Below are 15477 nucleotides of genomic sequence, written 5' to 3' on the forward strand. Positions count from 1 at the left end.
ACCCGTGCAATGCCCTAAGTGTATATTATGAACCCCCCATAGTGTCCCCAGTATGTTAAATGCCCCAATAGAGCCCCTAGTATTATAAATGGCCTCCTATAGTACCCCAGTAGCATATATGCCCTCATATATATATAATGGCGCCTGCTCCCAGTAGCGTCAGCCATTAAAAGAAAATTACTCACCTCAACTACTCTTCACTGTAGGCATCAGGACCTGTGTTCCCAGCATGATCATGTGACATCATCCCGTCTGGAGCGCAGGTCCTGCTGTATCCAGTGAGGAGTGAGTGTCCTGACGTGTGCAGATGGATGATGTTTTTTTTTTCTTTTTAAACCCTAAAAGGCCATTTTTGTCCCTGGCATACCCATTTTTAACTGCTGTTAGAAGGGTGCACTTCTGTCTAAGTGGCCGTTAAAAATGGTCCCATTGATTTCAGTGGGGTCCGTCTGGCTGTCAAAATGGCCAAAAATAGGACATGTTCTTTTTTTTGACTATTCACTGGCCATTAAAAAAAAAAAGCTCCATAAACTTCAATGGGTTCTAAAAATGGCCGTGTAACGTTCATGTGAAGGAGGCCTAAGGGTAGGTTTTCACACAGTTTTTTGAAGGAGGTTTTGAGGAAGATTTTCCTGCAGGTTTTTCAGCTAAAGCCAGAATTGGATCCAGCGGGAAAAAGTATAAAGTTCTTCCTTTATATTCTTTCTGAATCCACCTCTGGCTGAAAAACCTCCTCCAAAAAACTCTCCTAAAGGCCTATTTACGCGCCCGTATGGTCGTCCTGCCCGTGTGGCGGACCTCAAATCACAGGCATTGGCCATGTGAACGCCTTACTGAGGTATGGACCTATTGACTTGACATGTCCTATCTTTTCCGGAATGGAGGCATGGATCGGAATCCTACGAAAGCAGTACGAAGAGCTTCTGTGGACTTTCAGGTCCGTGCCTCTGCCCTGCTAAAGAGAACATGTCCTATCTTTGGCCGTATTTTGCGGATCGCGGACCCATTTGAGTCATTGTGTCCGGAGTTCACACTGCCAGTGTCCGTGCATCGCGGACCTGCTGTTTGCGTTCCGCAACATGGGCATGGGGGCCATAGAGGGGTCCTAAAAGTTATGAAGAAACGGAATAGTGCGAATATGCTGAGTGGTCAGTGTGAGAGGGGTGCACATGGGAGTAGGGCACCCTGAGAGGCGCCCCCTAGCGGTACCTCATCTCATTGAGCGTGCATTGTGAGGCAGGGCGCAGCCAGTTACACGCCATGCTATAACCTGAGGGAGAAGCCGGTGACCTGCGCTGAGGTAACGCGTATGTACCGCACATGACGTGTGTGGTAAACACATTGTACATGCTATTGTGTATGTGCTGCCAAGGGTGGGCCTGGCGGTCGTGGGGTCAGCACACGCGCTGCGGGTAACCGGAGACAAAGAGCGGGGTGCAGGGTGCACACATCCAGCTGTTGTGAGCAGCTGCCGCCCGGGATCCGAGCAGCAGGTGCAGGGGCAGCCAATGAGCGGGAGCGGGACAGCCTGGCCACGCCCATCCCATGGGAGGAGCTCCCCGCCCGGCCGGTTGCTCTTAATGCAAAGCAAACAGGGAGCGGGGTAGTCAGTGTGTAAGAGCAGGGCCGGCCGGCTGCAGACCCGTCACACAGCGGCAGCGAGGAGTGCCGGACGCCCTGCTGAGCCCTGTACCGCCCGTCCATCTACCTCCCAGCCGAGGGAGTCGCCACGGTAGGCGGCGGCGGGATTTCTCGGTCACCTGTCCGCCGTGCAGGAGTTTCAGCGTCTCCTGAGAGCAGCGGCATCCCCCCACAAGATGCACACTACCCAGAAAGATACCACCTACACCAAGATCTTCGTCGGAGGGCTGCCCTACCACACGACGGACTCCAGCCTCAGGAAGTACTTTGAGGTGTTCGGAGACATAGAGGAGGCGGTGGTTATCACGGACAGGCAGACCGGCAAGTCCAGAGGCTATGGCTTTGTAAGTGGTGTGAGGTCCGAGCTCCCCTTATAGTGTACCTGCGCGCGGTGCGGTCATGTGACCCAGCAGGTGCATGGCAGCGGAGCCCCAGGGCAAACGGAGCACGGCTCCCCACCTACCGCACCTGGGCACTGCCCTCCCTGCACCCTCTACCCCCTCCGGCAGCTGGGCACTGCCCTGCCTGCACCCTCTACCCCTTCCAGCACCTTGGCACTGCCCTCCCTGCACCCTCTACCCCCTCCGGCAGCTGGGCACTGCCCTCCCTGCACCCTCTACCCCTTCCAGCACCTTGGCACTGCCCTCCCTGCACCCTCTACTTCCTTCAAGCACCTGGGCACTGCCCTCCATGCACCCTCTACCCCCTCCAGCACCTGGGCACTGCCCTCCATGCACCCTCTACCCCCTCCAGCACCTGGGCACTGCCCTCCCTGCACACTCTACCTCCTTCAAGCACCTGGGCACTGCCCTCCCTGCCCCCTTACCACCTCTGGCACCAGGGCACTGCCCTTGCTTCATCCTCCTACTGCCTCCAGCACCTGGGCACTGCACCCCTTGACTTCTCCAGCACATGGGCACTGTGCTCCCTTCACTCACCCTCCAGCTCTGCCAGTCTTGTGCTTTCCTTCTACACACAAAGATCCTGGCACCAGTCAAGCTGCTGTGACAATACATTACTGCGCTGTCTGCCAGGCTTGTGCACATCGTGACCTACCTGGTTGCAGTCAGTGTTTATGGATCCACCATGGCATCTGCGCTACCCCCCCTTCCCAGCCATAGTGGTGCCCGGCTCTCTAGCTGGTCAAACCGTTATCCCACTCACCCAAGCTGATGGCTGTCAGGGGCCAAGCAAGTGGCTGGGAAATAACCCGGATCTGACAGGTGGTGCTTCGTGTGTCTGACCCTATGCTTTGAGATAAGGGGCACCAGTTGTGTGGCAGCTGCATCTCTGGAAGCCCTGTCACCCGGTCGGTCCAGGTGATCTGGCCTCACTTGAAAGCTGTTTTTCCTATAACTTTTTTTTTTTTTCTGTAAGGTTACGGTCACAGGGTCGGCTTCCCTGATGCAGTTTTGGAAGCTGAAATCGGGGAGGATGATAAAAGAAGAGAAAGTATAAAGGACGGATACAACTTCTTCTCTTCTTAATTCGCTCCTGGTTTTGGCTTCCAAAACTGCAGCAGGAAACCTGCCTGTGTGGCCGAAGCCCAACCGTCTCATTGGTCTTGTCTGTGCGTAGTCCCTCTGATTACGGATTCCCTATTGAGGATCGTTCAATATGATCACCTAGGCGGCATCTTTAGATTTTTCTTTTCCGTAAGTTTTGGCAGTGCCATGCCTGCGCGCCCCTTAGCATGAGCTATTAGGGCTTTCCCAGAGACAAGGTGACAGACGGAGAGGACCATGTTGTGCCCCTGGTTTTATATTGACGTCATCCTCTTGTCTTTGTGTTCCAGGTCACCATGGCTGACAGAGCCGCAGCGGAAAGAGCCTGTAAAGACCCCAATCCTATCATTGATGGGAGGAAAGCCAATGTGAATCTCGCGTACCTGGGAGCCAAGCCCCGGATCATGCAGCCAGGTCTGATTGAGTTTGGCATTTACACAATCTATCTAAGGCTACTTTCACACTTGTGGCAGAGTGTTCCGGCAAGCAGTTCTGTCGCCGGAACCTCCTGCCGGATCCAGCAAAACGTATGCCAACCGATCAGGATCCTGATCAGTCAGAAAAATGCATTGAAATGCCGGATCCGTCTTTCTGGTGTTATCCGGGGAAGAAAAACGGCTTGTGCATAGTTTATTTATTTTTGTTTTGCGCGGACCGGAAGGACGGATCCGGCATTCTGGTATTTTAAATGCCGGATCTGGCACTAATACATTCCCATGGAAAAAATGCCGGATCCGGCATTCAGGCAAGTGTTCTGGAATTTCGGACGGAGATAAAACCGCAGCATGCTGCGGTATAATCTCCAGTCTTTTTGACTTTTCAGGACGAACTGAAGACATCCTGAACGGATTGCTCTGCATTCAGAATGCATTAGGATAAAACTGATCAGTTCTTTTCCGGTCTTGAGCCCCTAGGACGGAACTCGATGCTGGAAAAGAATAACGTTAGTGTGAAAGTACCCTAAGCTATTTGCTCACCATGAGTGTGTGTGTTTTTTGTTTTTTTAATGTGTTTATTATTATTTTTTTTTTTTATCTTTCATCAGGTTTTGCATTTGGGGTCCAGCAGATTCACCCAGCACTTATACAAAGGCCTTTTGGGTAAGTCTAGCATGTCTAGTGAAGTGATGGCATTACGTACCATCTGTAGAGTCTGTGAAGGTCACATATAGCAGAATATGCAGCTGGCGTTTTAGGTACCATAGTTCAGTCTGAAGCCCGATCCCACCCGTATCCTGCCGCATATTGACTTAGTCAACTGTAACTTTCCACTTCTTTCCTAAATGTAGCCATCTCTGAGGGCATCATGGAAAGCCCAATGTCCATGACCCGGTTCCTCGTAGACTATTCCTCAGCCGTTGGACCCCTGTGTTCATTTCCAGTGTTGCTCAATGTTATCTATCTCTTTCTAATCTGACAGGGCTCGTTTACAGTTAAGATAACTGATGGCAAGGATTTGATGATAAGAGATGGAATAGTTCTATGTGGAGTTATTCTGTGTTACCAGTAGAAACCAAGCTAAATGGTGATTAAAGATGCATGTATGTTGGTTGGTTGGTTTTTATTTTTATTTTGGTGTATTAGCTCCTAGATTTGTGTGCCTTTTCCATTACAGCGATGAAGTGGTTTTCACAGCTAAACTGTGTGTTTGTTTTATTTTTTATTTTTTTTGTTTTAAGTCCTAGTGAACACTGCGTTGTTTGGGGCTGGGAGGGAGCCTTGACTTGTGTTTATTTTGTTGAGGAGTGTTGACTTTGCTATGGGGAGCACAGGGCCCTCCTTGCAGCGTGTTACTTTTTCTTTTTTTTTAACCATATACTGTAGTGATTTGATTTTTCTTTTTCTTATATATTTTTTTTATTTACTTTTTGCTGTGACGTTACTTTGAACTTTTCAGCTTGCATGCGCCACACTTTTTTTTTTTTTTTTTTCTTTTGTTTGGTTCTCTGATTAACCATGTGTTCAAGCTGGGCTTTCTAATGTCTTTTCTTTCTATTTTTTTTTTTTTATGTTTTCTTACAAGTTTCAGTTCATAGCTGTAGGTTCATACCTCTTTGTATTGTGTTTTATTTTATTTTTTACAATAGATCCAAACTAACCTAATATAATCAACTCCGATATCGCATAGCTGGTATTCATCCCCGTTCTCTATAGCACTTGTATTTGTGTGGTCATGTTTACTGTTTGCTTGATTGATACTCTTTTAAAGTCGCAGTCTGAGAATTGGTATCGGAACTTCCTGACTGGTTATTGTACCAATGGGATGTTTTACCACAAGGTGAACATTGTCCAACATTGAAGAGAATGAAGTGTTGTTGCATAGGACTGCAATTTTAACCAACTGCTTGAGACATTTGACAGTTAAACCATATTCCTGCTGCACTTATTTTATTTTTTGGTTAGTGGTTGGTATACAGGGTAGTTTTGGGATACATTAAGTAAATGTATGAATGGCTCTTAAGACTTGGGCTGTGTTCTTAGTTGTCTGGACAGAGCGCTGCATGCATTGGTATTTGTCCGGCCGAAACCCAGCATTTATGGGGATCTGGAGGTACACGGTCCATTCCCGCAGTGTCGGATACAGTGAGCTCCAGTAGCCTGATCTCCTGTTGGATCCGACTACCTTAGATTCTTGTGACACAAATGCCCTTTCTTTTTTTTTTTTTGTTTTTTGTTTTTTCTTGTTGTTGTAGCTTGGACTTTGCCAACCAGTCTGCCTTTTTGAAAGCTGTGTCTTAACTGAATTTATAACATCACATACATTTAGTTGACACATTTTGTATCCTTTCTAATCTGATGCACTGGTAGAAGTTGTGGATACTGTGGGTTTTTGTTCTTCCTTGGCCAGTTTACAAGCAAACACAGATCCTTCCCTCCCTATCTCTTATCTAGATGACATGCTTGACCTTCATGATGGGTCAGTGTTCACGTTGGCCATATAAAGACATCTTGCACCGCTAGCCCCTTCTCGTATGTCAGTTCCAAAATAGTCCTAATGCAGCCTACCCTGTCAGTCATGGAGAGTGGCAGAGGCGTTAGGTGAAGTATGTAGGACATCCCAAAGTGCCCAGTATAAAGAGAACCCTGTAATCAGCCTCTCTTCACTGAGCAGATTTGCTTCTGGGATGTAAGGGTTAAGCTTGGAGTTACTCTAAATCTCAAATACATTGCTCTGTGGGGCATGGCAACATTGGGCTTGTTTGCAAGCCGGACTGGCAGCATGCAATACCTGTGCCGCCTTTCTCACCGCTCCATCATAAAGTTAATATTTACAGAGTGGAAATCCCTGCCTGAAACTGTAGTATGAATGCAGATTGCCATCAACTGGCCCATCCTTCTGTTTTATGGAATCCTTAAACAATACATGGAACTGACTTCTTAAAAATCGCCTGCTGATGGCAAATAACACTACTAGTATGAGGGATTTTACCTGCCCGTTTTTGTCCAGCATGGCAACCCACAAGTACATATAGGCCAGTTCATTTAATTAGTTGATCTCTTAACCTTTTCTGTTGACAAATGGGTATTGATTGCAAGTAGTGTTAAGCGAAGCGGGCTTCTGATGCTTCTTCAGATGTCGCTTCGTTCAAAACTTCAGAATACTATAGAGATCCGTCTCCATACAGTATTACAATGTATGGGCTCCGATGAGCCAAAGTAAGTTATTCACGAAGTTGCGTGTGACTTCGTTGAATAACTTCTTTAGTTGAATTTTATTTTTTTTTTAAGTGGGGAAAACCACTTTAAAATTTGAAACTTAACTTTTCAGTTTGGTTTCAAATTTTAAAGAGGTTTTACACTTTAAAAATCAACTAACGTCACCCACAATACGGATTTCCGTACAGCATTATTCCGAAGCTCTCTTCACTCAACACTAATTACAAGCCATACAAAGACCACATAAAAGGTTACCAGGCTCTCCACGTTGCCACAAACCATTTTGTTCACTGGCCCTTTAGAAAAGTCCATGATGTAAACTGCAGTGAAGGTAACCTTACCAGTGACTGTATTTGTGAGTTACAACCTCCCTTCTGTTCCTCGGCTGTGACGTGTGACCAACGCTCTGCCTCTTCAACTGACACAGCGTCTTATGTCTGGACTGGAAGTCAGATTCTTTATTCGTTCCTATGAGACCGACGTTGAAGCTGTCATAGGAACAAAGTATAAAGATGATTACTTTCAGTAGACTTTACGGCATGTATCTTGCTTAATGGGACAGACTACAAAGTATTTGTGGGAGGGCTATGATGTGTGTGTTTCTGGCACAGTTATCATTACGGCTGCCAGGCTCATTTTATTTGATCAGTCTAGCTAAAATACTTAAAGGGAATGTGTCATCAGAATGACCTGCTGTTTTTAATCACTTTGTTTGATATTTTTGATTGTAATTTTCCATATATTTAAACAAAAGAGAAAATCCTGCAGTTTCCACACTGGCCACTATGTTTAATAATTGGCGTGACTTCAAGGTCTATATAGATCACTCTACTGCGGTTAACTCATTCTAATCCTGCCTGTAATTATATCACTTCTGTGTATAGAGAGGACAGGATCCACCATTCACAATAGGCGATTGTCAGAGCCGCTCTATTCTTCCTTGTACAATGACCTCTGCACAGGTCAGAGCGTGCCCAGAAAACTGTCCCCCCAGAAGTCAATGAGATCAGCTCCTGACCATTGTGCACCATCATGGACCATGGGGGGTGCCGTAAAACCTTTTTTTAATGCTTTCTAAATGCTGTTAAGGCAAGGTGGCCGTCCACCATAATCATGTTCAGGAAATGGATTTTAAAAAAATCTGCAATCGGAAAATTTTAAACAGATTAGAAAAAAAGGATATGTGCTACTATCTGATTTTTTTTTTTTTTTTTTTTTTTTTTTTTTTTTTTTTTTTTTTTTTTTTTTTTACCGACAGATACGTTTTGGTTACACATTTCCTTTTAAAGGTTAGCCAATTTTTCTCAAGAATGGATCACTAAGTGGGAGGTATCATTACATTCAGCTGAGCTAGACCTACCTCCTTTAAAGGGACTAATATATATATATATTACACACAGGTTTTCTATTGTGTATTAAAAACTTATAAGTATAACCCCTGTCCACCTAATAAATACAGCAAACTCATGTTTTATAACCTGTTGTAATCGCTCTTCTTTCTGCCCAAGGGGCGGCGTTTCAGCTTCACTTGCGCCCAGCCAGCCATGCCCCAACCGCCGCCCAGCTCATCAATATTCACTTCGCTGGGCGGCTTCTGCTGTCCCCGACGTTCCGAGATCCCACAGCTTTCTACTGGGCATGCGCGGGATCTCGGAACATCAGGGACAGCAGAAGCCGCCCAGCGAAGTTAATATCGATGAGCTGGGCGGCGCGGCTGGCTGGGCGCAGGTGAAGCTGAAACGCTGCCCCTTGGGCAGAATGAAGAGCGATTACAACAGGTTATAAAACATGAGTTTGCTGTATTTATTAGGTGGACAGGGGTTATAATTATGTTGTAATACACAATAGAAGACCTGTGCATGCATATATATAGATAATTGTGCTTATTGGGCCTGTCAAGTGTCCCTTTAAGGGGTCATGTACACAAACGTATTTCTTGTAGTCCTCTATGGACATATTCTTAGATTGGCCATCCCCTATATTACACAATACTTAACACAACCACTAACTTCTACAGTTTAAGGGTGCATTCACTTGGCCGTGTCCAATTTGTGGACTGCAGATCTGCCGTGTGCACCCTACATTGCGGTGCAGAGCCGTTGACTTCACTGGGTCCACCATCCGCGTGTTAAGGCCAAAAATAGGATATGTCGTATCTTTGTGGCGCGGCTGCACAGACTTTGTAATGGCACAGAAGCCGCTCCGAGTCCGTGCAGTTGCGCCTCAAAAGATATGGCATGTCTTATCGTTGGCTGCAACACGATGGGTCTGCGCCAAGATGCAGGGTGCATATGGTCAGGGTCTGTGTTTTGCAGATCTGCAGTTTGCGGTCTGCAAAACTGACACAGAAGTGTGAATGCCCCCTAAAGGGGGCTATTGTTTGGGCATGAGAACTTCTCAATATCGTCATATGTCATTTCATGTGCTCATTTTCTCTTTGCTGTTCTTGTGCTTAAACGGGTTATACAATACCCTAAACTGCCCCCCATGTGCCAGGCTCCTCACAGGAAATATACCCTGGTCCCCGCGCTGCTGCTGCAGCTTGTCTCCGTGCGCTGATGAAAACATGCGGGAGGGGGGGGGGGTGGTGCAGCCAATGGCAGACAGGGACTAGCCTCCCTCACCTGCGATGCCTGGAAGGCTTGTCCCTGCCGCCCTTCCCAACACCGGATGTTTTTCATAGGCGCACGGGGAGAAGCTGCAGCGGCGGTGCGTGGACGAGCAGAGGTGCAGAGAGCGGGGTAAGTATTTTCAATTTGAGAGGGGCCCCTGAACGTAGGGGGGGCAGTTTAAGGTATTGGGCAACCCCTTTAAGGTTTCGCAAGTATCGGAAATTATGTAGGGCATCTGTTTAGGGTAAAAAACACTCAATTAGGCATAGTTAAATGATCAGCCAGGAAGATCTTTCCAGTTATCGATGCATTGAACTACATGGGTGTTTTTGTCTAACCCTAGGTTTCCTTAGGTCCCTCACAAATACTTTTTCTTTGTCTGAATGAGAAGTAATCCAGCTGACTCGAAACTGGAAGTTTAGTAGACGGGTATTTAAACCGTTTTGACTTTCCATCCTTGTAACAGTGTGATGCACACATTTGAGATCTCATGCTATGGAGTGTGGCATAGCATCTGAAAAGCTTCAACACTACGGCATTGGAACAAGTTTCTGCACTCTTTTGTGTGACTCTGCTGTGTATTCCACCACTTAAGTTCTTTTGTCGCCTGCGTATGTTTTGTTTTTTGTTTATTTTTAAGGTGTTTTTTATTTTATTTTTTCCTTGTATGGGTGACTAAGGTTGCGGAGATTAATGTGTGCTGAGTCTGCAGAGTACTTGCAGGGTTGCCACGATAAATATATTATGTAATTGAAATATTATATGAAAACATCATAAAACTAAACTTTATGATGTGAACTTACAACCATTTTGCCGGGATCTTTTCCATCAAATGGATGCCATTGGAATATCAGGTTTAAGTGGTAGAACTTCTAGGATAAAATGTAACATTTTAAACAACGTTCCCACTTCTCGAGCATCATCTTTGCTAGTTCTATATCCCGTTATTTCTATTGTGGCAACCCTATGCACATAATAACCACTAAATTTTTATTTTGGGATAACTGAACACATAAAACTACAGGTTTACTGTCTTTAATAATCTTCCTTTATTAAATGTCAATTTATTTTTATTTTTTTTCACTTCCTTAGGATTCCTGCACATTATGTATACCCTCATGCTTTTATGCAGCCAGGAGTTGTAATCCCACACGTCCAACCCACAACCGCCACTGCTGCTGCATCTACAAGTCCATACATCGACTACACTGGAGCCGCCTACGCCCAATACTCTGCTGCCGCCGCCGCTGCTGCTGCCGCCTATGATCAATACCCATATGCAGCCTCACCAGCTGCCACCGGATACATCACTGCAGGTTACGGCTACGCAGTTCAGCCGCCGCTCACTGCTGCAGCCCCAGGAACTGCTGCAGCCGCTGCGGCGGCTTTTGGCCAGTACCAACCACAACAGCTGCAGGCTGACCGTATGCAGTAGCACTTAGACTTTTGAAGAAGATCTCAATCATATCTATCTATTTTTCTTGTTTTCTGCCTTCCAGTTTCTAAGTGAGACCATATCAAATTAGGCTAAGTGGCTTTAAGGAGAAACAAACTGCTTTTTGGACAGAGAAAATGGTTGCAACTTCTTTTTGTAGTAGGCATCCAAGTTGTATTAGGAGATCATGGAAGGTGCGTTTCAGGCATATTCAGTAACTCCTTTTTGATTAAGTTAATATTTTTTCCTTGAGAAAATAAGTCATGATTCATATACTATACAGAATTTATTTTTACATCAGGGAAAGAAACTGCCTTTTACTAATCTGAGAGAACTTTATTATTTTTTTCCTTCCTTTTACGATGCGTTTAATCCAGGGAAATACCAAACGGCAAAATGTAGCCTGTACAAAGTGAAAACGCTCAAAGCACAAGCTGACCTATCGCGCTGTGCACGGGCAAGAGACCTGCGGTTCGCATCTACGTGTTGGAGGCTCAAGGCCTACCGGTCACATGACGGATGGGCACCAAAGCGATTTTCTCAACTGTCCTCTCTATAAGTGGAACTATGGAGCAAGCGATGTGGAATTAACGGCCACAACAGCTGTACAGACAATCAATACCACAGAGCGTTCTGGAGAGAACACATCACTTGTGCTTATCTGATGAGCTTGTCACATTCTAATCCCTCTCCCCATCCTGTTTCGCTTTTGGGAAACTCTTAACTGCTGGTGTCAGCTATTCTGATTCTGAAATGGGATCAGCCCCCTTTACCACCACCAGTCTCGTATTTTATGACACCTATTCATAGCTTGTGAATGACAACAGGGAGATACTTGCAGAGGTTAACCCTTTAAGACTTTTTTTTTTTTTTTATCGCAAAGAAGACACATGGTCCCTTATGGATCGTAAGGGACCACTGAAAGTATTTAAGTAAAAAAAAAAAGAAACAAAGTATTTATCAGTCGGTTTATACAATTATTATTTTTTTTTTTCTTTTTTCCCCCTTTTGGCGGTTCTTTAAGGGTTAACCACGATGACTTGTACTGTGCCTTAACTGTAATGTTCATTGAAAGAAGAAAGCGTATTTATTTATTTTGATAGTTTTACTATGGCGCCCTCTAAAGAAGGGAACTTTAGGTGCGGCAGAGAAATGATGTATTCATCTCATGGTATAAATTATTTAAGTAAGTTTAGATGTAGTAAATATTAATCTATTCAACTGAAATGTTGACTTGGATTTATTTAATTCTGAATGTGCACTGTGTAAGACTATCCCTACTTTAACACTTTAGGATTTTACATGACAAGTAGTAGACTTGCTCTTTTCTTTTTCCTCCCTTTCTTTAAAATGAAGACCTCTTCAAGCAGTATATTATACATTTCATTTGTATGTAGAAGATAGTCCTTTTTTTTTTTTTTTTTTTCTTCCCTCTTTTCCTCTTTACTAGAAGAAAAAAGTGCTGCTTTATATGAAGACTTGTAAAACTGCAATACTTGGCAATTTTTATTCTCAACTTAAACATGGATATTTTACACTGTAATGGGTTTTTATACTTGAACAATTTCATACAAGGGAAGAAAAGACAGCATCATTTTTATGGACATTTGTCTAAATGTCACTGGATTTCTTTTTAGGTATTCAGAATACTCGCCAGTGTTACGTAATTGTAGACAAGAATCTTCAAGCATTATTATTTATTCATTGTTACTTTATAACAGTTAAGACCTATTAATTTCACTTGTATTAAATACAATAAAAATATCTTATTGCATTGTAATTTATTTTTTTCTTGCTGCACATCTGGTACGTTGGCAGGGGCTTGTATACGGGAGTAGATGTGGTCAGTAGGGTATTTTCTTGGCTCTTGATATTCCTGTAAACTTTCTGTTTATGCTAAAGTATATGTAGCCTCAAACATAGGGCTCATGGCACAGTGCCATGTGAACTCGTAGCATGATGTATGGATTACACTGCCATATTTATGATCTGTGTATAACCTTAGTTTTAAAAAATTCTAAACTACAAAGTTTTCTGTGTATGTTTGACGTATATTTAGACTAATTATTTTTTCTGTAGCAAAATTGTATGATTGTCTTTTCTTTGAGTGTAATAGCACTATAATGATGGTCAGGCAGCATTGTTAGTATACTATGGGGGTCATCTATTATGCTGAAATATGCCTAGATTAGGTTTATTTCAGGCGCACAATAAGGGGCAATGGTTAGTAGCACCGCAGTCTGCGACTTATCCCCTCTCACGCCAGGTCTAGACTAGTTGGCCGGGAAGGGGACGGGCAACTAGGCCCATCGTAGTTTATCATTTTTTTTATGCCTGTTTTAGACATAGAAAATGGTCAATGTTAGCCAGCTAGGAAGCTAGTTTACATTTAGACTGGTGCTGGATACGCCAAAGTTATGTAGAGGCCAGCGCTTCTTAACTTCAGTGGATCCACCACCAGATAAAGGACTTAAAGGGGTTGTCTCATCATAGATAATGGGGGCATTTTGCTAAGATATGCCCCCTATTGTCTTATAGGTGTGGGTCCCACCATTGGGACCCAGACCTATATAGAGAACGGAGCCCTGCAAGGTGGTGGCTGGAGGACTCTGGACCGGCCACCACCAAGACGGCTCCCCATAGAAGTGAATGGGAGCATACTGCGCTATTTTTGCCGGCCCGATAGAAAATGAATGTAGGGCAGCTGTGCATGCGCAGTGTGCCCTCCTTCACTTGCGGGGCTCTGTTCTCGATTATAGGTGTGGGACTCGCACCTATAAGACGATGGGTGCATATCCTAGCGATATGCCCCCATTGTCCATGATGAGACAACCCCTTTAAGACCGGTCTTGATAAATGACCCTCTATGTGTACAGTCCTGCCGTAGAATATGGGTCATTGTGGTTTTGTGTGTTACTTTCTGACAAAGTCTATCAAGTCCAACCTATAATCCTACTGTGTTAATCCAAAGAAAAACAAAACCCATATGAGGTGATGGCCAGTTGCCCTAGATGAATTTTTTTTATGTTTTCCAGACTGATATGAATCAGAATAAATCCTTTTATCAAGGTCCCTTCACCAGAAATCTAATACTCATAACTTGTGGTATTACTTTCGAGAAGGGCATGCAGGCCTCTCTTCATGAATCGACCACCACAACATCGGTTAGAGCTCCACAGGGTCTCTGCTCATACAGTAAAGAATCTCTGCCTGCGTTGATGGTGACTCTGTCTATTCTCTACATGTAGAGGAATCCCTCTTGTTGTGGTTACAGGCCCAGGTTTAAAGAGATCATCAGAATGATCTTTGTACTGTCCATGTATTTTGTAGTTAGATCACCTATAAGCCATCCTCTTTCCAAACTGAATAACGCCCAAGTTTGATAATGGTACCATCCATTCCTTTAGTTACCTTGGTCACCTTCTTCTCTACCTACTCTAGATCAACTAATATCCTTCTTATACACATGTCCAACCTTGGACACAATGGGGGGAATTAATCATTCCTTCGACCCTGCCCATGCCAGTTTTCTGGCATAAAAAAGGGTTTGACTTTTTAAAGCAATTGTGCCTAACTTTAGACACAAGTGGCATTTCTGTGCTGCCCTTGCCACTTTCCTGTGGGGCCTGGCATTTATCTTTTACACTAGTTTTCTGGTGTAAAAGAAGACTGAAATCTATGCAGACTCCAGGCTGGTCTAAATTTCACTTTAGATGCCCGGACTACCGGAAGGATACCCCTCATTTATGACAGTGTGTGCCTCATCTTAATTCGGGTGCGTTCTCCAGCAGCTCAGGAGTTATCCTAGCCTGATGTAAATTGCCAGTGTATGGTATAAATCTCCCCAATATTTTGTGTGGTATCCATGTTCCTTTTAATGCATCTAATTATTTTCCTTGTACTGGTTTCTAATGTTCAGTTTACTGTCCACCAACACAAGTCTTTTTCAGTAGCAATTCTACCCAGTGTTTTACTATATAGTAAATGGTTGTACATTTAGTTTCCTTGGTACAAGTGTATGACTTTACATTTATCCACAATGATTTTAATTCACTCCACCCAAGCCTCCAGCTCTGTAATATATTCTTTTGTGTGTTGATTACTTTACATAGCTGAATATCCTTTGCGAGTATAGACAATGTAAGCCCTCTTAAAGGTCATCCATAAACATATTAAAAAGGCTTAATTCAGCCCCCCGTGGTACCCCACTGGTAATAACTACAGTGTTTCCTGTCGCTCGTTTCCACACACTTTCCCTGTATTACCCTGGTGATTGTAAGTAGGGAAGTGTTCCCTCCGGCAATCGCCTGCTCATCGGTGAAGGAGACCGCTGCTATTTCATGCAGCGATCTCCACAGTATGGGAAGAGCGATCGCTAATGTCATTGCTTGTACCCATTATTTGCTTTGCAGCGATAATATGGCTGTCCCTCGGCCAGTGTAATTCAGCCCTTAGTCCCAGAATTCATGTGTGACAGGATAAGCCATTTATCACTGAGGTCCCAATGTCAAAGTTCACTTAGCTAAATCTACCAAATATTTTACCCAGTTTAGTTTTGGTGCAGTTTCTGAATACATGTTGTTTAGCCAGAATTGGAACTTTTTGGCTTTATACTTCTCAGATTGTGT

General features: G+C 44.3%; 1 protein-coding gene across 3 annotated transcripts; it reads left to right on the plus strand.

Annotated features, from left to right (window-relative positions):
- Nucleotides 1-1593: 1593 nt before the first annotated feature.
- Nucleotides 1594-12629, plus strand: RBM24 (RNA binding motif protein 24). 3 transcript variants are annotated; one of them, XR_006390059.1, is made up of 6 exons: nt 1594-1985; nt 3437-3560; nt 4192-4246; nt 4566-4670; nt 9758-9843; nt 10507-10643. XR_006390059.1 is itself a non-coding variant. In XM_044294709.1 (4 exons), exons 1-4 carry the CDS (start codon nt 1818-1820, stop codon nt 10847-10849), a joined length of 690 nt encoding a protein of 229 aa, XP_044150644.1. In that variant the 5' UTR covers nt 1594-1817; the 3' UTR covers nt 10850-12629. The 3 variants fall into 3 exon arrangements, 1 of the variants encoding a protein (XP_044150644.1); XR_006390058.1 differs by lacking the exon at nt 9758-9843 and having other exon boundaries at nt 10507-10644; XM_044294709.1 differs by lacking the exons at nt 4566-4670; nt 9758-9843 and having other exon boundaries at nt 10507-12629.
- Nucleotides 12630-15477: the final 2848 nt, after the last annotated feature.

This window comes from Bufo gargarizans, chromosome 5 (assembly GCF_014858855.1).
Source record: "Bufo gargarizans isolate SCDJY-AF-19 chromosome 5, ASM1485885v1, whole genome shotgun sequence".
NCBI classification, from domain to species: domain Eukaryota; kingdom Metazoa; phylum Chordata; class Amphibia; order Anura; family Bufonidae; genus Bufo; species Bufo gargarizans.